The sequence below is a fragment of the Arvicola amphibius genome, chromosome 15, assembly GCF_903992535.2.
Source record: "Arvicola amphibius chromosome 15, mArvAmp1.2, whole genome shotgun sequence".
In the NCBI taxonomy this organism is placed as follows: Eukaryota; Metazoa; Chordata; class Mammalia; order Rodentia; family Cricetidae; genus Arvicola; species Arvicola amphibius.
Window position 1 is genome coordinate 11,912,191 of NC_052061.1, and position 26,903 is coordinate 11,939,093.

Below are 26,903 nucleotides of genomic sequence, written 5' to 3' on the forward strand. Positions count from 1 at the left end.
TGTGCCCTTCGTAGGGCAGTGGCTTATGCGCCAGACAGCTGTTCAGCTTTTTCTCCTCTCTCAGGTTCTCTAGGGATTTGAGGCCCTGTTTCCTTGCTCAAGAAGCATTTTCTCCTAAGAAGCAGCTAAAAAAAAAACAAAAAAACCTTTGTACTCCCCCTGTCCCCATTATGGTGTTTTAGATAGGGCCTCATGCAGCCCCAAGCTGGCTTCGAGCTTTAACTCTTGATCCCCCCTGCCTCCACCTGTGAAGGAATATGGGCAAATGCCACTGCACCCAGCAAGCTTTCTCTAGGGGGCTCTCTTCCCATTATTCCTTGTCTGCTGCAAAGTGGAGCCGAGGACAAAGCCGACACCAGCTAGTGATGATGCTCTTGACTTGTTGGTCTGGTGCCGTTTAGAGAGAAGCTAGTCGGTGGCGGGGTCCTCAGCCCGCATGGGGTGAGGCTCTGGTGGGCAGCGCGGTTAGAGCGCCGTGCTCAAACGATGGTCGAATATCTTCTTGGAGTCTATCTCGGACTCCACCATGTGGGGGTGGATGTCCACGTCCATCCCTGCGTCCTTGCACAGCTTGATCAAGGTCTTGACGTTGTTCTTGGACAAACGCAGGTACCTTCAAGAGAAGGTAGGGAGAGGTGACAAGGAGCCATGGGATCCGACTTTCACTAGAAATGGGTAGGCTTGGGGCTGGGTGTAGTGGTACACACCTTTAATCCCAGCACTCAGGAGGCAGAGGCTGGCGGATCTCTGAGCTTGAGGCCAGCCTGGTCTACAGAGTGAGTTTTGGGACAGACAGAGTTACACGGTGAGACCCTGTCTCAAGAATGGGTGGGGGTATCGCCGGGCGGTGGTGGCACACGCCTTTAATCCCAGCACTCGGGAGGCAGAGGCAGGCGATCTCCGTGAGTTCGAGACCAGCCTGGTCTACAAGAGCTAGCTCCAGGACAGACTCTAAAGCTGCAGAGAAACCCTGTCTCGAACAACCAAAAAAAAAAAAAAAAAAAAAAAAAAAGAATGGGTGGGGGTACGGGTTGACTTCGGGCAGCAAGAGACCTTGGCCTGGCTCCCTGTGTATGTCCCTGATAGAAGGACACTCTGCAGGTGGCAGAGGTGGCAGGAGCTCGTGGTACTGTAACCCTTGGGAATCAACCTGCCAGGCATCACCCTGGTTACCTCCAGAGAAAACAGGCTCATTTTCATTGGTTCAAGCACTACACTCATGTGGTCCAGGGAAGTCAAGGAAGCTCTGCTGTGGAAAGACAGGTGTTCATTTGGGGAATGAGGTCGTTCGTTCATCAACAGAGTGACAGTCAGGGCCATCCCGTTTGGAAGACACGATTAAAATGACACCGGGAAGAAAAAGAGTCCATGGCTAATGTGGGGTGTGGGTGGGTGCGCGTTGGTTTGGGTGGGATGCGGTATGACCACTGCTGCGGGCAGGGGATCTCAGTCAAGGCTGGGGGCCTCGAGCATGCGCACACAGAGCTGCATGAACAGGCATGCGTGCCTCCCTCTGATGCGCACGCAGTTAAACAAGACCATTGATTTAAGATGCGTTCTAAAGCCTTGTAATCCTGACTTCTGCTGAGGAGTGAAATTGATCCCATCTGTGCTGTGGGACCCAGGTAGAAGTCCTGGTTCCACTGTCAACCTTGACCTCAGGGCCAACTTCATATTTAATCACTTCATTTATCTATCTATCTATCTATCTATCTATCTATCTATCTATCTATCTATCTATCTATCTATCTATCTATGTCGAGACAGGATCTCATTATGTAGCTCAGGCAGCCTCAAGCACACAATCCTCCTGCCTCAACTCCTGAGTGCTGGGATAATGGTGTGTGCCAATCTGCTGACTTCTTGGTACCAGTTTTAGTAGAAGGGGGATGCTACCAGGCACCTGCTGGCTGGTTATGGGTGACAGAGAGGAGCTGTCTTGCCATTAATGGGCTTCCCGCTTTGCCTGTGCTTTGGTTCGGTCCCTGGACTGCCTTTGCTTGTGGCCTCAGTTCCCTGGACCCCAGGGCAGCCTGACAGGGAGGTGTGGGTGGGCTGGCATGTGACGTCCTTAAGACCCCACTGCACCATCTCACCCTTGTGTTAGATGCCTCACCAATGACTTACTTTATAGATGTCACCTGCCCCAGTGCTCTTGATCTCTGTAGGAAAGAACTCCCACTGTGGAGCCAGGGCCAATTAGAGCCACGTCATTCCTTGTCCCTGCAAGGAGGTCGTCAGGTGTTGCCTCTCACTGACTCCATCCCTGCTCCATCTCTTAGTCTCCAGGAGCAATGGACAACACACACCTGAGCCTTGTGGCTGGTCTTTCACCCGGGATGGCTATATTGCTGCCAGCTTGTCGAGGGTGGCCCTGTTATCCTGTTGCCTCAGTTCCTCCTTAGCTAAAGGTTTTTTTAACTTTGCCTGTTACGCCAGTTAAGGATGACACCGGCCGTGGGTGTTTTCGGAGGGGAGACCTGGTGATAAGGAATGGTTGGAGAGTAAGCAAGAGATTGGTGAGGCTGTGTGGGAGAGCTTTGCCTAGCTCGTGAAAGGCCCAGCAGTGGAGAAGAAAGAGGGGAATACAGAAACCAAACAGTCTGTGGCAATCTTGGGAATCTAAATCCCTAACCTAGCAGAAGGTCCCTGGAGACAGTGACACTATGAGAAACGTCCCCTGTAGGCTCTGGTGTTCGAATACTTGGCCTTCCAGTGGATGGCACTGTTTGAAGAGGTTTATGAGGGAGGAGCCTCAGTGGAGGAAGTGTGTTATTGGGGGCGGGCTCTGAGACCTTAAAGCCTCACCCGACATCTAGTGTGTACCCTGCTTCTTGCTCGTGTTTGAAGGTATGAGCTCTCGACTTCTTATTCCTGACACCAGGCCTGCTGCTACTACTTTCTGATGGGCCTTCCTGTCATGACAGACTCTCATCCCTCTGAAACCACAAGCCCAAATAACCTCCTTCTCACATAGGTTGCCTTGGTGGTGGCATTTACCAGAGCAACAGAAGAGCAACCAGTACAGACACTGTCACTCAGATTCACCAGAGTGAAGGGACTCAGGGTTTTACTCTTGTGGCCGCTAGAGTCAGGTAGGGAAGAGCTGGTTCCCTCTGTGTTCAGAAATGCGTTCACACACTGCTGCCTTAGGCCTGCCCCCTCCATGTCTCAGTGTGGGTCTATCGCCTGATGTCCTAGGCCTTGCCTCGCCATGGTCAAGCATGCATGCATTCACATACTGCTCTTCTAAGCCTGCCCATGAACCCCAGTGGCGCTCACCGGCAGCTCAGCACCTCCTCTGGCTTCAGCATCTTAGCTGTCTCCATCTTGGGCTCTGTGCCCTTCTCCATGAGGCTCTTCAGCTTGCGATCATAGGTGTCGGGAGCCTTGCTTGTCCAGTCTCTCAGGCCTGCCCTCCGTGTGCCAAACATAGTTTCCTGAAGTATAGGATCTATGGAGCTTTGTCTACGGAATGGGTTGACCCGAGTGTTGGTTTCTAGGGCTATGACATCCTTGATGTCTAAGTCTGAAATCGGAAGATGGCGCCAGGGAGTTAGATTCTGGGGGAGATGACAGTTGGGCAGGGTAGGGTAGTGGTAGTGGGAAGGAGGGAGCCAGAAGAATGAATGGGCTCTGAGACCTCGGCAAGGGCTCCTGCAGGGCTGCACCTAATCCTAGTCCATCCTCCGCTCTCCCAGCCTTCCTGACTGCCTTCCTGCCCGCCTTCCACCTTGCCCCTTGCTTTCATTCCTTTCTGTCCTCGCTCTCCAGAGGAAGTTTACCCAATGGGAATTAACCCGGAAGGGGAAGAAGTCAGAAGAGGTGAGTGTTGAGCAGCAGCTTATGGAGTTGGGTCACATGGCAGGTGGCGTGTCAGGCAGAGGAACAGGGTACAGCTGCATAGATCTAGGGAAGTGGGAATGTCTGACATGACCCAAACATGAAGCTAAAGCTGGGGCGCCTCCACTCTTCCTTGTCGGAGTCTGTGTGTTTTACAGAACCCTCAGATGGCACATCGTCTCTTCATCCCACTTCTAATTGGTGCGATTGATGCAGAGAGAATTCTATTGCTTCAAAAAAATACGCCGTCAATTAGAATGTCCTGAGTTTTGCAAATATTTTGGAAAAATCAAAATACCTTTCATTATTTCTAAAAATTATGTATTCTTGGCACACTACATTTGACAGTCTAAAACAGTTAAGGGTTACAGGCTGAAGGACATCCCATTTTGGTCCAGACTTTGATTAAAATGACTTTAGCTTTCTATCACTATGAATGAGGTTGGCCAGTTTCCTTTGTTTTATAATTTCTCGTTTTTTGCTTTATGTTTTTTGAAACAAGGTTTCTCTATGCAGTCCTGGCTGTCCTAGAACTCACTCTGTAGATCAGGTTGCCTCGAACTCACAGAGATCTACCTGCATCTGCCTCCTGAGTGCTGGGATTAAAGGCGTGTGCTATCGCTGCCCAGTTTATTTTATAATTTTTATGGATAAGGTTGTTTCATTTTATGTATGGCATTTTCATTTATTGATACCATTTTGTGGCTTCTCCCTTACTTGGTTGCAGTGAGTGCTGGCCCACAGGGTCCATTGCCCACTGGATGCAGCCTGCCCAGTCAATCAACAGAGGGCTAGTGTTTACTTCGGACGTGATGTAATTTCATGGATTAGGTGTATTTGCAAGTACGTTTTTTTAAAAGTATTTCTTGCATCTATATTACTATAATTTTGGTGTAGTGACTTTTGGTATAGTGTTACTATAGAGTTGTGATGGTTTGTTAGGTCGATACAGAAATGTCCCGGTCCTTAATGCGCGAGCGGCAGTGGGTTATTTGCTCTTTGCAGGCCACTTACAACCTGTTTCATACAGGCTGCAACCTTTATAACTTGGCAGATGCAATAAATAAGTAAGTAAATAAATAAATAGAACAAACTTGCAAATAGACTTAGTACGTGGGCGCACGAGTGTCTTTTCCACACGACTCGGGTTTGTTTGTTTGTGACACTTGGTGTCACTTGTAACTCGCTTCTCATGGCGATTCTGTCTCTACTTGTGAAAGTGTAGAAACCCAAGTTATTGCTCTTACTGATTGTTTTATGTAGTCTCTCTGTGCATGTGTTTTGCTTTGCCCAGAGGTTTTGGAATGAAATAGGCTTGTTTCCATTAGTTATTCAAGAGGTGGGTAATTTTTTTAATGTGTTTCTTTTCTATTTTTGTCAAGACGAGGTTTAGCTGTGTAATAGCCCTGGCTGTCCTGGAACTCACTCTGTAGACCAGGCTGGCCTCAAACTCACAGAGCTCTGCCTGCCTCTGCCTCTTGTGTGCTGGGATTAAGGGAATGCTCCACTATGCCCAGCTTTGTTATGAATTTCTTTGTCACCATTTTTTTTAAAGTTGAAGAGTATCTTTTAACTTTATTTCTTATGATTGCTTTAGGATAAAATAGATGTTTCTAAAATCCTATGCTTTATGGATCTGGGAGTTGACTCAGGGTTTTAAGCCCCATATTGCTTTTTCAGAGGACCTAAGTTCAGTTCCCAGCACCCATGTCTGGTGGCTCACAACCACCTGTAACTCCAGCTTCTGGGATCTCCTTCTGGCCTCTGAAGACACTGCACAAGCATGCACAAAACACACTCAGGTATATGTGCATATGTATAGCTTAAAAAAAATAAAAACAAATCTTTAAAATAAAATCTTTATGCATCGGGGAAACTTTTTTGTTGTGAAGTTTATAGATGGTGTTGACAAATATTGGCAATGTGAGTTCTATGCGGTTTAAATGTGAGTCTATATCATCTGTAACTGCATGACTGCATTCGTTAAAGCACTTCCTGTTAGAGCTCTTTATTTTGAAAGAGGAATGCTTAAAATTTCCTAAGTACTCATATTTTAGAAAAAAATTATTTTGTGTGTATGAGTAAACACTGTCTGTCTGTCTGCCTGCCTGCCTGCCTGCCTGTCTGTCTGTCTGTCCACAGTGTGTGCACCTGATGCCCAAGGGTACCAGAAGTGGGTGCCAGATCCCTTGGAACTGGTGTTACACTTCTGAGCCACCATGTGGGTGCTGGGAACCAAACTCCACTCCTCTGCATGAACAGCCAGGGAGGATTCTCAACTACTGATCCACCTCCCAGACCCATACTATATTTTAAAGGGTTCTTTTGGATTTTTCCATGCCTGCTCTCCCTATTCAGTTTCCCTTTCTGGTGCCCATGGCTGTGGGAGGTTCTTATTTATTCTTTAACATTTAAGAATATCTATTGCTACTTTCCTGTGTCTCTTTCTACCTCGTTCTACCCCATCTCATTTGCATTTCCTTGCTATTTCCACCTTAGCCCTTGTTCTCAAGTTTTAAAGTCATTTGGTTTAAAGGATGCGCCTGAATTTTGCCTTTTAAATCTGCTGCTGCCTAATTTGGTAGACTTGCTTTCTTTGGTGGCATTTCCTGCAGACAGAGACACACATGCCTGTGCATCTTACACATCTTCAAACTTGCAGATGCCATCCAGTCGCCCTGATGTGATGCTGGTGTGTTTGGGACAGGGTTATGAGCTGTGGAGTCTCAAGGATTCCAGCACAGCTTCCAATATCATGCCAGGTTGATTCCCCCTCCCCATACAAGTAATATTCTCTGTCATCTTTTGTGTTTTCACTAACACAGTGCAGGAATTTTACCAGGATGTGCTTATGGGGAATGGGTCCAGATTCCCTGCGAGGGACAATGGACTTTCCTCCAATGGGGATGTAGAACTTAGAACACTTCATGCCCCATATAGTGCTCTGGCCTGTGGCTGATCCCAGACAGATTAGGTTGGGAGGTCTCAGAAGTGTCTGTCTGTGCATGGTGGGGTTGGTGCTATGCTCTGAAGGGCCATGGTCTTAGTGTCCTCTTTGAAAATCAGATATCTTAGAGTAACAGCATATACTTTCCTGTATTCTCTGATCCTCTTCTGGATCCAGATGTGCCTACAGTGCAAAGAACAGCAACAAAAGATATTAAAGGTTATGGCCATTCAAGGGCTTTCTGGAGGCTGCTCTAGCTTCACAACCATATCATATACATTCATCCAGTGAGTGAGTAAGTTAAAGGTCATGCACCTTTAAAGACCCCCCACCTCTAATGCACGGTGAGCCCAGGATGTTGGTACCTTTTCCTGGAAGCCTGTCCTGAACAGTCTTCGAATAAAATGGTCCCCGCTTCTGGTACATAATGGAACAGATAACTTAGATTTTCTGCAGGCCACATTTGGTACTGCAGAGATGACTGTCTATCCATGCAGACAAAGGGTGCATGTGTGCAGCCATCATTCTTGGTCTTTCCCATTAGAAATGCACCCTTGGCCTAAAGCCACAGCATACACACAGGCACCGGTGATTGGCCACTGGAAGCCCCTTGCTAGTATCCAGACCTCACCAGGATCTTTGTCATGGAATATGTTCCGTGTTTTCCTAGAATCTCTCACTGGCCTCTATCCAGGGTGACCATTCTAAAACTCAAATACAACTCAGTAGTCCCCTTCTTAAAGCACACCATAGGCTCGCTATTGTATTTCTTTCTTTTTTTAAGTCCATACATTTTTATTTGCAAATGTTCATTGCAATGAGTCATTGGTCTTGTCTGAGGCCTCTGACTTCTGTTACACTATCAATACTGGTCCTCACTGGGACTCCGCTTGGATATCCCATTGCTGCCCTGTGTCATGGAGATCCTGTGACATTGGATCTGCAGGACTGACCCCTTCACATGCTCTAGTAGTTCATAGATGGGGTGGATGAATCTGGACCTGGGTGGTAGCTGAATTGGTCAGTTCACCAGCTCTCCCGTATTCTCGAACTTTCCAGCATTGCCCCGGCTAGTGCACCCAATAGCAAGGTTGCCACTGTATTTCAAGCAGGCTTAAATTCTGGAAAAATCAACTGAGACTTTTGCCAAGACTTGGATAATAGAAAGTGAGTGCTTGACTTCCAACACGGTTAGAAACCTGGGCATTGTAAGAATTTGCAGCCTTAAGACAGCGAACAACAGGCAACATGAGACAGGAGAAGAAACAAGAGTGCTAAGCCCTGTGACTGCCCCAGGTCGTGGCAGGTCCATCCTTCCAGGATAATAGGAATGGGCCATGTATGGGAAACCGGATAGCGACAGGAGATGTTTCTACAGACCACAGCAAAGTGTGGGAAAGCCCCTCAGCTCAGTGCTGATCAGCCATTGTGGGGAAGGAAGGCACATGGCGATAGATACGGTAGATCAGAACTGGGTGGTGGTGGTACATGCCTTTAATCCCAGCACTTGCAGGGCAGGAGGTGGATCTCTGTGAGTTCAAGGCCAGTCTGATCTACAGAGCTAGTTCTAGGACAGCCAGAGCTACACAGAGAAACCCTGTTTTGAAAAACAGAAACGAAAAAGAAATAGTAGATCAGGAAAAGACTATATCTACATTTAGGAGAGGTAGTCTCATGTAACCCAGGCTGGTCTCTATAGAGGAGGATGACCTTGAATTCCTGGCCTTCCTACCTCCACCTCCTAAGTGGTGGGATTACAGACGTGTGACGTCATGCTTGGTTCTATGTGAGGGTGCTGGGGACTGAACTTAAGACGCTGTGCATGTTAGGCAAGCACTCTACTGGTTGAGCAGCATGTCCAGTCTAGAAATATCTATTTAAATGTACCATTGTGCTCACCAAGGCCTGAGCATGTTAGGGGAGACACAGAAGGCTCAAAGTGATCCAGACTGAACTTCTAGAGATGAAAATATTAGTGTTTCAGATGGAAAATATATGAGATTAATAGGAGATTGAGCATTGCAGAAGAAAGGACTAGAACCTCAGGGGCATAGCCACAGAGATTATACAAAATAACTCATGAAAAGAGAAGGTCAAAAGACGAAACTAGTGAGTCAAAGAACTTCATGTGTGGTTGGGGTATCTGAAAGACAGAGAAAGAGTAGAGAACTAAATTAAAGAAATAATGGCTAAAATGTTGCAAATTTGTTATAAACTAGCAACCAAGAATCCCTACAAACCTCACATTCAAGTGTAAGAATTATGAAGCAAATGACGTCAGGCTCAGCAGTGGGAAATCGCGCAGAGGAATATCTTTAAAGAACGCCTAGGAATGAGGTAGGTCCAGCTTCGGGGGCAATAGTTTCTAGCCTCCGCTGGCAACCAGGAGTTCAGTGGGGCGGGAGCTATTGGAGACCTGGGAGAAGAAAGACCCGCAGCCAGGAGGGCACAAAGGTGAAATACAGACCTCTTCAAATATGCAGAAGCTGCAAGAATTTACACTCTGATTCAGATCTGTTAGAAGTTTCCAGGAAAGGAAAATAACTCCAGTCAGAATTTTGGATTCATGCAAAGGAATGAACTCTTGGAATGCAGGAGAATGCATGCCTTGTTTAAATGTATTAAGGACAGAACAGAACAACACCAAACCAAAAAAAAAAAAAACAAAGCCCCAAATCCCAACGATGCATTGTGGGCTTGTAAGACACGGAGAGCTCTGGTGCTGGCGGAAAACATGGGGGCCGTGGGGGCAGCACAGGGAAATGTGTTCTTGTAGGTTCCTTTATCCTGGCAGGTGAAGAACATGGCTGTGAGAAGTCAGGCGCATGTTCAGGCAAGACTCTATCACTACCACAGTACAAGGTTATAGTTGACAAACCGAGAAAGATGGAACAGGAACAAAACCACCCACAGGGCAGGCAAAAAGGGGGCAGGAGTAGACAGAATCCTTTAGAAACAAATACCAGAATAGTGGTTTGCAAACCCGGCCACAGCAGCACTAGTGTGTTCATTTAATTTCACAATTCTCACAGCTCCGTTGAGGTATAACTGTCAGATACTTTTGCTTATATTTAAAATGGATATGTTGATTTGATGTACATGAGTCGAGATATGAAAACAAAGTCATGTTAATGCACCCAAAACCATGGTTACATTCCTTGTGTAACTCTCTTCGCAAATCTGAAGTATGTAATACTCTATTGTTTGCTACAGTATAGCAACTTCAGGTGTCTAATCAGGGCTAACTACACTCACCATGAATACACAGTATTAGAGCCCAAGGGTAGGGGCACAGAGGTCTTTGTGCTCATGCAAGCATTAGGGGAACCTGGAATGCCAAGCACTGAGGATCGTTGCTTCCATGGAAGAAATGCGAGACCTGTTATCCACCCAGAAGGCTGAAGTGGACTGCTTTCTAGCCTGGACCTTTGTAATATCTCTGTGAATGGAGACTTTTCTGGCACTGGATCCTCCCCCAGACCCTTATCCCAATTTTCAATCAATCTATAGAACCTATCTTTACTGGGCCTTACAGAGTGCCCATGTAATCACATCTGATCTGTGTTTAGCTTACTTTGTTCCTCAAGGAGATTTACGTGTGCTTTGTTGTACATGTGGGACTGAGTTAATTTTCAGGAGGATAGTTTTCACCAAATTGTGCTGTGCTTAAGTATGTCTAAAATAAATCCTCAGGGTCAGACTCCTGAAGTTTGAACCAACAGTGGCTACTGAGTTGTGTTAACCAAACTGCCTTCTTGTCTCCCTCGGCTTGGCACTCTGCCACCAGGAAGGTCTCAGAGACCATGACACCCAAAATCTTTATCTTGTACCGAACATGTGTACCTTTGACATGAAAGTACCCTTTCGCCACTCCAGGCCCTTGGCAGGCACCATTCTCCTGCTTCTCGAAGCTCAAGCATTTAGATCTGTACAGATACAGGCTCTTACCATGTTTGTCTTTCTCCAACCTTTCTCTCAGCCCAAAGCCTTCTCAAGTCATTCGCGTTGTTAATGACAGAAGTTACTTCTTTCTCATGCCCGACTACATTCCATTGCATGTACACATCTGATTGCCTGTTTTTAGTATTTTTATTTATTATTAATTTTTGTGTGTATGAATGTTTTCCCTGCACCTATATGTTTGCCACGTGTGTGCCTGGTACCTGTGGAGGTCAGAAGAGGGCATCGGATCCTCTGGAATTGGAGTTACAGATGGTTGTGAGCCACCATGTGGATGCTGGGAATCGAACCTTGATCCTCTGCAAGAGTAGCCAGTGCTCCTAACCACTGAACCATCTCTCCAGCCCCCCTTCATCTGACTCTTTTATCCACACACCCATCAGCACACACTTAGGCTGTTCTCACTTCTCGGTTGGTGTGGCTAGCGCTGCCTTGAAGGCATGATGCCTGGCTGTGTATCCTCAGTGGGGTAGGTGGACCAGAGGGCGATTTGCTGCTTTAATTTTTGAAAGGTAGTTTCATGTTTTCCAAAATTCTCTGCCAGCTTACAGTCTCACCGACAGCAAGAAGTTCTCTTCTCTCCACACCCTCGCTGACAGTTGTTTTACTTGTCTTTTGATACTGGTCATTCTGTGAGGTTATGAGATGGTATTCCCTGTGACTTTGGCTACTATGTTATTTAAGGTTCTCTAGGGGACCAGAATCTATAGATTGAATCTCTCCATATGGATGTCTCTCTCTATATATTACATACAATATCATGTATATTATATATAACATATTTTTATTATTTGTATCATATCTCTCCCTATAATATATATTTTTAGAAATAAAATTTATTCTAATAATATGCAGATTTACACATATATAACATACAATACATAGATATATTATAATACATAGACATATCTAATACGCAGATTATATATTATATATTGAAGCACAGATATATTATACATATAAAGGGGATTTATTAGAATGACTTACAGGCTGTGGCCTAGCTAGTTCAACAGTGGCTTCTCTATCAACAGAAGTTCCAAAAATCCAGTAGTTGTTTAGTCTGTGAGGCTGGATATCTCAGCATGTCTTCAATATACTTAATCCTGAAAAAGTAGGCTCTAGAGCCAGTGAAGGAATGGACTTACTAGCAAGGGTGAGAGCAAGCAGGCAGAGGTCAAAAGCTTCCTTCTTCCATGTCCTTTGCATAGGCTGCTAGAGAAGGCGTGGCTCAGGTTAAAGATGGATTGTCCCACCTCGAAAGATCTGGATTAAAGGTGGATCTTCCTACCTCAGAAGAGCCAGATTAGAAACGAGTCTTCCCAATTCAAGTGCCTTAATTAAAAAAAAAAATCCCTCACAGATGTGTCCAGCCATTTGGGTTTTAGCTAATTCCAGATGTAGGCAAGTTGACAACCGAGAGTAGCCATCCCATCTCCTGATAGGTACGTTATGTGGATCCGACTTGCCTTTCCCGGTGACTGATGTTTCCAAGCCTGCACCCCCAAGCTTGATGTGTATCTATGAGTCTCCTTTGGAAAACATTGTTTGCTAGTTATTTACCCATGTTTAAAAACATATCCTGTAGATTGCTTTTGATAATATAGAAAATCTGAGAGTATTTTTCCAATCTGTGAACACAAGGTTCCTTTTCATTCATTCATGGGTTTATCACTGTCTTATGGTTTTCAGTGTGCCTATCGCTTACCTTCTAAATATTTTATTTTTTATTGTTTAGATGCCAGTTTAAACGTTAGTTTTAAAAACTATCCTTTTCAAGGGCTGGAGATAGCTTAGTAGGTAAGAGTTCTTCCTGCTCTTACAGTTTGACTCCCAGCACCTACATCAAGGGGCTCACAACTGCCTATAACATCAGCTCCAGAGGTCTAACGCCCTCTTCTGGCCTCCCTGGGCATGACACACAAGGCATACATGCGCGTGCACGTGCACACACACATATACATAAATGAAAATAAAATCATAAAAATTTCCTTTTCTTCATTTGTCAAGAAATACAGTATCATATGAAGCAAAATAAGCCAAACTGACAAAAACAATAATGTTTTCTCTCATGTGGATACTAAATTTTATTTATGAGTGTGTAGGTGCATACACAAATTCATTTATGTTTAAGCATGAGTGAAAGTATATGGGGGGAGCTCTCTGGGAAAAGAAAGATTAGCAAGGAAAGGGTATGGAGGGTAGATGTGGTCAAAATACACGATATAGTTGAAGAGGTGTTTACGAAACCCATTGCTTTGGGCAATGAGCACATGCCAGTAAAACAGAAATAAAATCAATTCTACTTTGCTTAATTTTAATTTGTTCCTTAATTTGTTTTTTGTTTGTTTTTGAAATCTTTTTACAGCTTTATGAGCATGGCATCTAAAAAGAGATGATTTGATTTCTTCCTTTCGGATTTCAGTCTGATTTCAGTCTCTTGTATTTCTTTTTCTTGCTTACTTGCTCTGGCCAGGGTGTCCAGTATCACGGTGAACAGAAATGATGAGAAAAATCTTTCAGCTTTTCACAGAGAGTGCGATTTTCGCTGTGGGCTTGTCATGTGTGGTCTTTACTCTGTCGAGATGAAGTTCTTTTTTTTTTTTTGGTTTTTCGAGACAGGGTTTCCCTGTAGTTTCTAGAGCCTGTCCTGGAGCTAGCTCTTGTAGACCAGGCTGGCCTCGAACTCAGAGATCCGCCTGCCTCTGCCTCCCGAGTGCTGGGATTAAAGGCGTGCACCACCACCGCCCGGCCGAGATGAAGTTCTTATGATTTATTAAGCATGTATCATAAAATGATGCAGAGTTCTGACAAAAAAAAAAAAAACCCATTTGACCTGATTCCTATTCTTCCTTCTGCTAGTGTGTGGACTTTTGTGGGCTGACCATTTTTCCATGTTGGGGGTGACTTGTGCTTGGTTATTGCGCACAGTTCATTCTTGTGAGGTGTTAAGCCTAGCTTGTACCATGGTCATTGGCCTGTGAGATTCTTTTTCCCATTGCCATTTTTATCTGGCTTTGGTATCAGGGAATGAAGGCCTTGTAAAATGGGCTTTGGAATATTCTCTGCTCTTCGGTGTCTTAGAAAAGCTCGAGAAGGATCCGCATTGATTCTCATTTAAACTTTTGATACACTTTCCATGAAACACCGGGCCCTGGATCTTTGACAGGTTTTGATTATTTATTTATTTATTTATTTATTTATTATGTATACAATATTCTGTCTGCATGTATGCCTACAGGACAGAAGAGGGCACCAGACCCCATTACAGATGGTTGTGAGTCACCATGTGGTTGCTGGGAATTGAACTCAGGACCTTTGGAAGAGCAGGCAATGCTCTTAACCGCTGAGCCATCTCTCCAGCCCCCACAGGTTTTGATTAATGATCCCATCTCCTTGCTCTTGTTCTGATTCACCATGATTCAATTTTGACAGGTTTTGTTTTTCTAGGAATGTCTTTATTTCAGACAGTAACCTATTGCTATGTGGCCATTTATAACTATTGCTTATATCCTTTGCTCTTTCGTGGCAACTGTAATGTAGATGGTAGACTTTTTATTATAGATCCTCCTTTTCTGAGAGTCTAGCTAGAGATTCATCAATTGTTCATGCCTTTGAAAAATCAGCTGTTAGTTTCATTGATTATTTCATTGTCTGAGAATTTATATAGCAATAATTATCTTTATTATTTACTTTGCTCTATTAACTTGGGCTGTTTTTTTCCCCATTTACTTGCGGTTTGTCTTTCCGTAGCATGGTACCTATAGTGAGCGCAATTTCAGCTTTGGCGTTTTGTGTCTCCATTCTCACGTGTCTCCAGATCTGTACCATGTGCTTTTGGACTTCTTCTGTGACATCCTGGTTGTCCAGAAGAGCACTGTTTAGTTTACCGTTTTCCTTTGATTCTGGTTGGTTGCAGAGAAGACCCTTTCATGACTCCGAAGCCCAATGCTTTGTCCTGGAGCATCTTCCTTGTGCTTGCGAAGCGTGAGTAGCTGCTGTTGGCAGAGAGATGGGGTGCTCTGTATGCATCTATTAGGTCCATTGGTCTTGTGTTTTCCAATCTGCTGTTTCCCGATTGGTTTTCTGTCTAGATGATGTATCATTTTACCCCTCTTTAGGTTATTAAGTCCCCCACTATTATTGCCTTGCTATTTATTTCTGCTTTCAGTGCTGTTAACATTTATTTCATCTATTCCGGCAATCCAGCATTGGACGGATAGATATTTACAGCTGTTAGGTCTTCTGACAAATTGACCTTTTCATTGTTATATAATAACCTCCGTGCTCTATTTCATCTGATGCCAGTGCAGCTACCTCCTGCCTTTTCCATTTACACAGAGTATCTTTCTTCCAGTCCTTTACTTTAAGCCTATGTGTGTTCTTAAAAGTTCAAATGAGCCTCTGCGGGTAGCATAGCTGGATTTTTGAGTCATCCAGCCACTCTGGATTACCAAATGCTAGAGTTTGCATGTGCTCCCCAAATTCACATGTTGGAAACTTGATGCTCAATCGAGTGGTATTGGGAAGTGGGCTGTGCTGGAAGATGCCCGACTAATACTGTCAGGATGGCATGCAGTCACACAGTGAGTCCATATTCCATGCTTCCTCTCCTGCGTAACCAGCTGCCCTTCACCCTCAGCTACTTTATGCTATAGCTCAAAAGCCTCCAGCAGGGACTGCTGCTGGCATTCTTCCAAGTAAGGTAAATAACGCTTCCTTTACCTGGTGTATGGTCCTGTTATCACAATACAAAATGGACTGGGGTGACTTTCCTTTTATGTTTCAGAACAAGGACTTACTATTAATGCTGTGTCTTTGATGGGTTGCATGTCCTCTGTTCCTTCCCTCCTGTCTTCCCTTGTGTATTGATGACACCTGGTCATGATGTGTCTTAACCCTTTTCTCTTACCATCTTGCATATATACTACAGGTTTTTCTTATCTTTCTTTTTTTTCCTTTCCTCCTTTCTTTTTTCTCTTTCTCTCTTTCTTTCTTTCTTCCTTCCTTCCTTCCTTCCTTCCTTCCTTCCTTCCTTCCTCCCTCCCTCCCTCCCCCCCTCCCTCTCTCCCTCCTTCCCTCTCTCTCTCTCTGTCCGTCCCTCATCCTCCCTCCCTCCCCCCTCCCTCCCTCCCTCCCTCCCTCCCTCCCTCCCTCCCTCCCTCCCTCCCTCCCTGTCTTTCTTCATTCCTTCCATGTTTCCTTTCTTCCTTCCTTTTTTTTCTCCTCCAAGACAGGGCTTCTCTGTATAACCTTGGCTGTCCTGGAACCTGCTTTGTAGACCAGGCTGGCCTCAAACTCAGAGATCCGCCTGCCTCTCCCTCCAAGTGCTCTCACAAAGAGGATTTTTATTTGGAGAGAGGTAATGGGAAAAGTGGGGGAAGGGAAAGGGGTGGCCAGCCTCTGGGGACAGGAGTGGTGGGAGAGAAGAGAGAGGCAGAGAGAGAGAGACAGAGAGAGAGAGAGAGAGAGAGGCAGAGGGAGAGAGAGACACAGAGAGAGACAGAGAGACAGAGAGAGGCACAAAAGCCTTCCTGCCCCTTCAGAGGAACAGCAGGCAGAAATTCAGAGTCTCTTGGAAGCTCCCAGTGTATGAAAATTACTTTCCTATTCCTTTCAAACTCTTTACATAGACTTAGGTTTAATGTGACTTGTCTTGGTGTAGATGTTTTGTGACCTCATGAATCAAAGGTTTTTCCTTCCCTAAATTTTGGAAGTTTTCATTCATTTATTTTTTGTTTGTCCAGAGACTTGGTGGTTTTATGTAGTCTCAGCTGGCTGGAAACTTACTGTGTAGACCAGGCTGGCCTCTGACTCACAGAGATCTGCCTGCCTCTGCCTTCTGAGTGCTGGGATTAAAGATGTGCACCACCATGTTTTATTTATTTCTTAGATGATCTTCCCCCATCTTTTTTTCTCTTTCTCAGATAGCCACGCTGTATTATTCTATTTTCTTGAATTTTCTATTTGTTCTTTTTACTAGATCATTTCAAAAGTGTCTTTGAATTGAGGATTCTTCTATTTCATCGGTTATGCTTTTGAAATGCTCCATTACAGGATACTGTGTTCCTCAATCCCCTGTTTTTCTGTCTGTTTTAAAAAGTGGTTCTGTTTCTTCACTGCACTTCTCCTTTTATTCAAACATGATTTTCCTGATTTCATTTTGCTGCCTGTTCTGTTTCTTAGTATCCTGTTTTTTAAATTGAAGATTTTTTTCGTACAATGTATTCTGATCACAGTTTCTTCTCCCTCATTTCAGATACATCCCAGATCCTCTCCACCCATCCAACTCCTCCTTCCTTCTCCCCCCCCCTCTCTCTCTCTCTCTATATATATATATATATATATCTCAAAAAGGCAAAACAAAAGAAACAAATAACCCCATATTTTAAAAACAAAACAAAGAAAAAGCATGGGATGCACCCCCCCCCAAATAGAACTCATAAAAACACAAAATTAGAAACCATAACATTCAAGGAAGAGACCAGTAAGGTAATTTCCAGACAAAGCAATAAGTATGAGACCAAGAATCTCCAACAGTACCACTGAGTTCATTTTGTGTAGCCATCTACCGCTGAGTCTGCCCTCAAGTGTGGTTTGTAAACACAGTGAGACCTCGTTGGAGAAAACTTATTTTTCCTTTTCAAGTGGTTGTGAGTTGGAGACAGTTTCTTGGTTAGGGATGGAAGCTTGTGTCCAGCTTCCCCTCTCTGTGCTGGCGCCCCATCTGACTTGGATCTGTGCAGGCCCTGAGCATGCTGCCTCAGTCTCTGTGAGTTCATCCAGTCGCCAGTCTTACTGTGTTTCGAAGGCCCTGTTTCCTTGGTGCCTGCCATCCTCACTGACCCTTACAGTCTTGATGTGGGAGAGTCTTCTGTTTGTGTTGATTTCATTCGTTAATAAAGAAACTGCCTTGGCCCATTTAATAGGCCAGCCCTTAGGTGGGTGGAGTAGACAGAACAAGAAGAAGGAAGTGAGGTAGATGGCTCAGACAATTACCCCACCTCTCCTCTCTGGGACAGTTGCCATGAAGCCAGCCATCAGGTCAGACGTGCTGAATCTTTCCCGGTAAGACACCACTCGTGGTGTTACATAGATTATTAGATATGGGTTAAAGCAAGAGATGTGAGAATTAGCTAATAAGAGGCTGAAACTAATGGGCCAGGCAGTGTTTAAAAGAATACATTTTCTGTGTAATTATTTTGGGGCATAAGCTAGCCAGGCAGCGGGGAGTCAGACGGGAATGCAGCCCGCGGCTCCTCACAACACAGTCTTCCTTCTCCTCCTCCACATAGCTCGTTGACTTCTGAGAGGGGAGATTTGATGGAGACATCCCATTGAGGGCTGAATGTCCCAAGGCACTCCTGTACATTGTCCAGTCTGGGGTCTCTGTGTTAGCTCCCATCTACTGAAGAAGGAAGCTTCTCTGATGATCATTGCCTTATATAAAGTTCATTAAGTTTGAAGAAAATTGTTCTGAATTTTCAGTCAATTCAGCGATCTTCAATTCTTTGTGGTAAGCTATCCGTCATATGAGTTTTATTACTTTTCGATGGCAATGTTATGAAGAAAACCACATTAAACACAAACACACAAATTAGTTAGGAAGGTAAATGCAGCAGCCATGGAAGCCAAAGCTGCAGGAGAGTCATTCAGTGGAGGACGAAGTACAAATTAAGACAACAGTGATGGAGGAGTGTCTATGTGTTACTTTCATTGGTTAATAAAGAAACTGCCTTGGCCCTTTAATAGGACAGAAAATTAGGTAGGCGAAGAAGACAGAACAGAATTGTGGGAGAGAGAAACCAGAGTTAGGCAGATGCTTCAGGTGGTCACCATGCCTCTCCTCTCTGAGTCGGATGCAGGTTAAGATCTCTCCCGGTAAACCACCCCTCGTGGTGCTACACAGATTACTAAATATGGGTTAAAGCAAGATGTGAGAATTAGCCAATAAGAGGCTGAAATTAATGGGCCAGGCAGTGTTTAAAAGAATACAGTTTCCGTGTAATTATTTCGGGTGTAAAGCTAGCTGGGTGGCGGGATGCAGCCTGCTGCTCCATACTACACAACGGCGGTAAGACAAAGGGAAGAGAAACAGATGAAGGCATAAGGACGGGAGAAGCCACCAGACCAGGCCACGAGTTGAAGGAGAAGACACCAAGAGGATCTCTTTCTGCCTGTTCTCCTCTGAGGTGAAGGCACATGAAGTTTGTTGAGTCTGTATGGTTCAAAGTGGCAATGAGAGCTGCGCATGTAGCTGGTGCCTTGCCTGCTCTGAGGCTGCCTGATCACCACCTTGTCTCCTGGTCCAGATCCTGCCTGCTTGTCTGAGGTAGCTTGCAAGACTGCCCAGGAAGATGTCTGTACTGTGGCTAAGCTCAGCCTGACTCTGTCCTGGCTGCCAAATGAGCACAGGTGCATGTGCTTCTTAGATGCCTGGACCCATTTACTGCCCTCTAGTGGCTATGGGTTGTTATACAGCAGAAGGAGCAAGACTTCTCCCTTCTCAGATATGGTAAATTTGTCTCGGATGGTGAGGAAGAGAACAGGACAACAGAGGATCAAACTGCCCGCAAGTTATCCTTCATGTCTCCTTCTTGAACAGTGAGGTGAAATTGTTCACTGTCAGGTGGTTTCTTTAGGGAAGGGACTAATTTTGTTCAGGAAAATATCTTGATAGCATCCTTTATTAACGAGACAGAAGAGACAAAGATCAAAGTTGATAGTATATTGTATGAATGTGACAGAAGAAACATCAGAGTTGATAGTATACTTTATGAATGAGACGGAAGAAACAGATCAGAGTTGATAGTATACTGTATGAATGATAGTATACTGTATGACTGAGACGGAAGAAACAGATCAAGGTTGATAGTATACTGTATGAATGATACGGAAGAAACAGATCAAGGTTGATAGCATACCGCATGAATGAGACAGAAGAGACAAAGAGTAGATTAAGTAGAAACCAGTGGCGCCGAGTGGGGAGTGCAGAGGTGGAGACAACGTTGGAGGAAACAGAGGGGAAGAAGAGCCTTCAAGGACTGGAACTTCGATAGTGGACCCTTAAGCAGGCTTCTGCTCTCCATCAATGATGAATACCAGCGCCTCCAGTTGCCTGGCTCTAAACTCTGCCCGGAACCTTCAGAAAACCCCAGGAAGCTTTTCTTACTGGCAAGCACAGCTAAGAAAACCTTTGTTGTGGGGAATCAGGAGACAAAGGACTCTGAAGAATGAAAGTGGGGTCCCCTGACCAGCTCCTGATTTGTGTGCACTGTTTCTCTGTGATGTGGTTCCTAGCCTCTGCTGACCCCGAAAGTTTCAATGAAGTCTGCTCACGCACAAAGGCTTCCATGAGGAGTCTGGGGAGAAATCACAGCAGCAAAGCTACTGTGCATCTCAGTATCAGGAAGCAGGGGGCAGGGGGTTTTGCTGGAAGCAGGATCTAAGGAAGCTCACGAACCCAGTGGGGCCAGCACAGTGGCAACATTGACAGTGGGCATCACAGAGAGCATGGATGAAGTACAGAGCTTCCCATCTTGATTTTATTTCTACGGTAACTTTTTTAATAAAATGTTTAGAATAATTAAGAATTTATATAACGTTATACAATAAGAACAATTAGAATAGCGTCAAAGAAAATGAAGAAGGCGTCTACTACTCTTTTCCTGAATACTCATATCTCATGTAACCACAGTGCTTTACCAAAAGTAAGGGATCTACGATGGACAATTTACAGTGCTTCTTTGGATTAGATGAATGCCCCATTAATGTGATGCTGGGGGTTCAATCCAGAGTCCCCCAAAGCTCTTACACCGCAGGGCCTCCATCATACTGAACTTTGACAGGCCAGAGCCTTCAGTGTGCCTACCATGGCTTTGGTGTACGAAATGAAAAGACAGGGAAAGTATTTGCTTTGGGACACAAATGGACAGCCGCCATGACTCTGCTCCAAGCTCCTGCCCACTTTCCACATGGGCAAGTAGGAACTCCTTCCAGATTCTACTTTCACCATAAGCTTGTATCCCAAGAGGCCTAGCACAGACCAGGCTTAGTGGGTCTGTTTTCCAACCCTCTGATCCCACCTTGCTGACCACTCCTGTGTGAGGCTGACTTCTGGTACCCATCACCGCAGCCCCACAGCCATGCTACAGAGAAAGTAGGGTTACCACACTATTTTACGTGTGACAAACCCAGACCCCGAGCTGGGGGCATGGCCAGGATGATACAACTAAGTGGTGGATTAGGGACTGTGAACTGTAACTCAGGCCTGTCCCTTCCTAGGGACAGACACCACTTGGCAGATGTCAGCTCACCAGGATGGCACCTTCTCTAGTAGACATTGTCACTGTGTTTAGCTCAGGAAATCTGTAACCCACAAAGGCAGGGTCACCAAAGCAGTGCCTGATCTAGCAGCAAGGTGTGCTGGGTTCCTGATAATACCTGGGGGGAGGCAGAGCTCAACAACCACTTCCTCCTATCCAGGGCATGCCCAGATTGTCAATGCCACCCTGGGAGTGATTCCCCAAGGACCCTGCATGCTAGGTCCTGACTCTTATGAACACAGGTTTCAATTGGCATGGATAGGTAGCTCTTCCACTGCCTCTGAGAAATGGGGCAGGGAAGACAGTTCTGGGACCCCAGGGCCCAGGTTCTTTCCTTACCAGACTTCTTAAGGCCATCCCTGCTGAAGTTGGAGGACAGCATGCTTACACGCTTGCCTTTAAAGTCTGTTCCATACCCTCTGCGGTAACCACTGATGAACTTCTTGCTGGCATTGGGATCTTGATTCTTGGAGCCATGAGGTAAATTCTGCTCAGCAGCCTCCAAACCCAAATGGAGAAATTCCCACAATTAGGTCAAGGATCTGCCCTGGGCCCAGGAAGAATTCAAGAGGGCTGGAGTGCCCTCTCTGCAGGCTTACTGAGTCTTCACTTTTATTTCTCCTTATCTCCTAGGGGTACAAGCAGCCCATACCTGCAGGCAGGTTGGGGATCCCCTCGAGCTACAGGGCTGAGTGCTCCCACAGTTCTCCAGGCCCTGGCATCCCTGAGTGTGGAGGGATGTGGGTGGAGGAAGGTCCTAAAACTGGACCTCAGGAAAGTAGGGATTGTTGGTCAAGCAGTGCAGGATGAGTGCGGGTGCAGGAGACTCATTTGTTGAGCTGTCTTTATGGGGCAGAGGGGCATTTAGGGGTCTTCACAAACCTTATGACCAGACCTTGTAGCAGAGGAGCAGCTGTGGGGAGAGGCAGAGGGCTGATTACCTTGTTGAAGGTCACCTTGCGGCTATCTTTGTCCTGCTTCTTCTTAGCGCCCGTGACTTTCTTTGACCTCTCTTCTGCACGGTTGGCCTCTTCCATCTTTTTCTGAAAGGGCAGGAGAAAGAGACCTGCAGTCACCCTGTGAGGTTTCCGTGCACTGTCCCTAAACAGGAGAGCACTCCTGGAATGTGGGAATCCAAGTCATAGTACCTACACTCTGGAGCCTCTTGTCCCTGTGGAAATCTCATCAGTCACTTGCTCAGTGGCCACACTTCCCTGGGCAAATGCCTGCTCTCTCCATGGTTCTGTTTAGGTTCCATGAGCAATAACCTCTGGATGTGACGGAGCCTCTTAAAGGGCTGGTTGCTGGTGGAGGGCAGCCCTGAAGCCCCAGGGCAGATCGGTTCCAGTTTGGTCCCTATTGATAAAACACCATGACCAAAGCAGCTTGGGAGGAAAGGATTTATGTGGCTTATATGTCTCTATCACAGCCCATCATGAAGGAAATCAGGGCAGAAACTCAAGCAGGAACCTGGAGGCAGGAACAGCTGTAGAGCCCACGAAGGAGTGCTGCTTATAGGTTTGCTCTCCATAACTTCCTCAGCCTGCTTTTTTATACCATCCGGGACCCGGGTCCCTCTACATCAGTTCCTGCCTCCAGGTCCCTGCTTGAGCTGAGAGCTTCAGCAACAGCCTTTAATCAATAAGATGCCCCACATGCTTGCCTATGGGCTAACAAGATGGAGGCACTTTCTCGGTTGAAGCTGCCTCTTCCCAGATGGTCCTGGCTTGCATCAAATTGACATCAAAGCTATCCAGCACATTAGCCAAAGCCAGGAGTCACCGAGCTGCTTTTCAAGGTCTGCATGGTTTTGTTCAGCTTAGTGGAAAAAGGAGTCAGAGTTTGGGCCAAGACTGGGTTTGCAGGTGGAGTAAGGGGTAGGGTATTTTCCTCCTCCAGGGTGCACCCTGCGTCCTCACAGGGGCGCTCAGAGCAGTTCTGTTATACAGTCCCCGTGGAGGAATGCTATGAAGGTGATGTGATAACGCCTTAGCCAAGTAAAGAGCAGCAAACACCAAAAAAAGGCCTCCACGACAACTCTGGACCTCAGGGGTTCTTCAGCCCAAGTGGATCCTATGGTACCGGCAGCATCACATGCCATCTGGAATGGGTTTGGGCTGGTTAGGGACCGTCAGTTTGACTGGGTTGAGATTCACCTAGGTTCACAAGCACACCGCTGTGTGTGTCTGTGGTGTTTCCAGAGACAACCAGATCCTGAGGGATCTGACCCAATCAAGATTCATCTCTGGATGAATGCATCAAGAGGCAGAGGAAGTGGGGGTCGGCCCAGTGGGAGAAGTAGGTCCCTGGGGGTGTGTCTTCAGGGGCCCTACCTGGTGATTTTTCTTCTTCCTGCCGCCATGATGTGGACTGTTCATCACCACTGCACCCTCCCCTCCAAAATGGCCTGAACCCGCTGGAACATGGCCCAGAGAAACTGTCCTGCCCTTTAGTTGTTTCTGCCAGGTGTTTTCACAGCGCTCAGAAAAACCACTTAAGGAGGGGCCAAGTTAGGCTCGCAGGCCGGACTCTGTGAGGGCAGAACGAAGACCCAAGTCAGGGTTGCAGGCCGGACCCTTTGAGGGAGGAACAGAGCTTGGCAATTGGTGATGACGGATTTGTGTTTTAAATGTAAAAGTATTTCTTCCCTAGGTTTCAAATTATTTATATGAAGCCACATGTAAGGCAAAGCTTCTGGAATGCTAGAATATAATCTCTCTTAAAAGAGACGGGAACCTATTAACCATGACGGATACTGAATTCCGAGAGATCCAGCAGTCAGGCCCTCAACCCCAGATGATGGGAGGAGCAGGCGATCAGAGACCATTTAGGAGAGGAATATGCTCAGCTGAGGCTGGTGGAGTTGGCTCGAGCTCCTTCTGCTGCACGGAAGCAGGTGAGCAGGCAAGCATCTGCCCGAAAGCAGGGTGCGGGGCTGCAGAGAGTGAAGGCGGCTGTGAGGAGTGGGCCTAACAAAGCTCAGGCATGTGGAACTGGATAACTTTGAATTTGAGATATCTCTTTGTCCTTTATCAACGCTGTGACCTTTGTTGATCCCCGTTTTCCTATTTTCCAGCTGCGGGCAATCATGGCTTTGGCGGCACAGCCTGGCTAGGAGCAGTGGTTGACCACAGAGATTAGTTACAGTGCTGCCTGCCTTAGTCATGCGCTCTTCACCCTTTGCTCTGGGGACAAGAGGCCGTAGGAAGCGTCCGCGGTAGCTGGGGGGATGTGGGATGTATCTTCGGACTTGATTTTCACAAATAATGGGCCCGGGGAACCTAAACTCTGGGGGAAAAGGCCAATTTGGTACCAAGACTCCCCGTGAAAGCAGAATGGGCTGGTGAGAGCAGCCCTGGCAGTGGGGGAAGAGTAAGGTATATGCTAGGAGGAGTCTCAGTGGGGGACTGGCTGTAGGAGCCATCATGAGGAGAGAGGAGGCGGGGAACAGTGGGAAGGCTCCATGCCTGCACCAGGACCCCATAAACTAGTGCTCATGACTGTTTCCAACACCGACAGGTACTAGCTGTGCCCACAGTTTGACCTAGCATCAGACAGACTTTTCCCTCACCACAGACTCTGACTCAAGTGCCTTGTAGAGAGTCTACTTCAGAACACTTGTATTTAGGCAATCTCTTTCTCTTCCTCTCTGAAATAGAAATCTCTTAGCCTCATCCTGCATTTTCCATAGCAAAGCATCTTTCTCAATGACCTGAAGCCATCCTTTAAAATATGACCACCAGGAAAGATTGTGACCCTGTCTTTGGTGGGAGAGAAGAAGCCCAATCGCGACAGTTACCATTAAGAAACACAGATAGCGTAACCAGGGTGAGCAATCTCGCCTCTAGGACTTCCCTGCTAGCTTACCCCAGTGTTTAAAAAATAATCCCCCTTTGCTCGGGGGAGTCGAATTCCAATTCTTTCTCCTTTTAATAATCTTGCATACAGTCTTGCAGCAATTTCTTCCATCGTACACACCTGGAGGGCACGCTTCTTCTTGCCCTGCCTCCTCTCCAGCCACTCCAGCACCCGGGTGAGGTCAGACATCCGCCTCTCCTCGGCCGTCCTCCAGACGGACTTCCTCTCGGTGGGCATCAGATCCTTGAGATCTTCTGAGTCTTCTGCCATGCTGATGCCTCTTTTCTCTTGGTCCCTGGGTCTGCTGGTGAGGCAGGTTGTGTCCTTTGGATGTGATGACGAAGGGCAGAGGTAGGAAGCAGATGCTGGCCTGGGGGTAGAAGGCCTAGAGAGTGACTGTGAGGTCACTGTTGGCTTAGCAACTGTCCTCTAGGTCAGGGGTGGGAGTGGAGGGAGGATGTAAGTTACCTCTCACCTTTCCCCATGAGCTCACACCCCCTCCTTGGGTTACTTTCTCCCCTGGATTTACAGCCTCTGTTCAAGCCTATGAGCTTTTTCTTGAGGATATGCAACAGAGATGTCTATTCACCCAAGATAGGGAACCAATGACAGGTCAAAATAACAGCCACACCAAAGTTCAAATTGGCTTGCCAGTGAGTTTATTGGGGTTACTTAGGCGTATGGGTGTGGGGTTACTTACACAAGTGGAGATGGCTCACAGACCCCTGCATCACTGAAAGCCTACCTCACCACGAGTGATGGCTGATAGCTCACAAACATGGCAACCTGGGAGCTCTCTGCTCATCTTCTGGGAGATTGATAGGTCAGTGAGCCTCTTCCAAGCAGCCCTGGCTCCTCTTTAGTTCCCCAGCGATTGCTTTATTATTTTTAAGATTAAAAAAATCCACTTTCCCCTTTCCTTCTCCTGGACCCTTCCACATTCTCCCCACTGCTCTTTTTCAAATTCATGGTCTCTTTCTTTAACTGTTACTATTATATACATAATATGTATTTCTAAGATATATTAATTAATTATATTACTAATATAATTAATAATAAATATATTTTAAAATAAAAACTACAACCAGCTTAGTCTATATAATGTTATGTGTATGTTTATATTCAGGCTGGCCATTTGGTATTGGATAACCAATGGCTATGCCCTTCCCTAGGGAAGACAATTTCTCTTGCTCTTAGCATTCTTTAGTTGCCTATAGTTTTTTTTTTTTTTTTTTGGTTTTTCGAGACAGGGTTTCTCTGTAGCTTTGGAGCCTGTCCTGGAACTAGCTCTTGTAGACCAGGCTGGTCTTGAACTCACAGAGATCCGCCTGCCTCTGCCTCCCGAGTGCTGGGATTAAAGGTGTGCGCCACCACCGCCCGGCTTTGCCTATAGTTTTTTGTGTAGGGTTGAAACCTTATGAGATTTTCCCTGTCCATGTTAGCATGTCTGTTGTGTTGCCCTTGTCCTTGTTTAGCTCCTGCTAGGGCAGCCATGTTGATGAGACCTCATGGGTGTAGATTCTGATAGTTCTAGGAGACATGATTGTTATGAGTAGATCACCAGAGTTGATCACTCAGACACAGTTTATAGCCATTTGAAAATCTTTATTCCAGCCAGCTGGAACTATACTCAGATATTTGGGAACCTAGGTGTAGACCCAGGTTTCTAAAATACAGGGCTTTTGAAGGCAACACCCCCAGCTCAAAGAGCAAAACTCTATCTCGGCATCTTGCTTTGAAGCTGGTGGGGAAGCAGTTTAACAGAAGCTAAGATAAGCAGTTAGCTGGAGGGGTTCTACACAAACAGGTAGATTGTTTTGTTTTGTTTTTGTTTGTTTGTTGTTGGTTTTTATTTTTGGTTTTTCGAGACAGGGTTTCTCTGGATCTTTGGAGCCTATCCTGGAACTAGCTCTTGTAGACCAGGTTGGCCTTGAACTCACAGAGGCCTGCCTGCCTCTGCCTCCCAAGTGCTG

General features: G+C 46.0%; 1 protein-coding gene across 1 annotated transcript; it reads right to left on the reverse strand.

The window, feature by feature from the left end:
* Positions 1–465: 465 nt before the first annotated feature.
* Positions 466–25,200, reverse strand: C15H16orf78 (chromosome 15 C16orf78 homolog). Its single transcript, XM_042054193.1, has 5 exons — positions 25,051–25,200; positions 22,014–22,115; positions 21,412–21,571; positions 3,283–3,529; positions 466–613 (listed from the first exon to the last, which is right to left on the reverse strand). The coding sequence occupies exons 1-5, from the start codon at positions 25,198–25,200 to the stop codon at positions 466–468; spliced, it is 807 nt and encodes a 268-aa protein (XP_041910127.1).
* Positions 25,201–26,903: the final 1,703 nt, after the last annotated feature.

Bases quoted from the DNA above. Each gene is read 5' to 3' on its own strand.
- C15H16orf78 (XM_042054193.1), bottom strand. From the start codon at position 25,200: ATGGCAGAAGACTCAGAAGATCTCAAGGATCTGATGCCCACCGAGAGG. The intron at 22,116-25,050 runs GTGTGTACGATG...CTGCCCTTTCAG, and splicing joins AGAAGAAGCGTGCCCTCCAG to AAAAAGATGGAAGAGGCCAA. The intron at 614-3,282 runs GTGAGCGCCACT...CTTCTCTTGAAG, and splicing joins GAGGAGGTGCTGAGCTGCCG to GTACCTGCGTTTGTCCAAGA.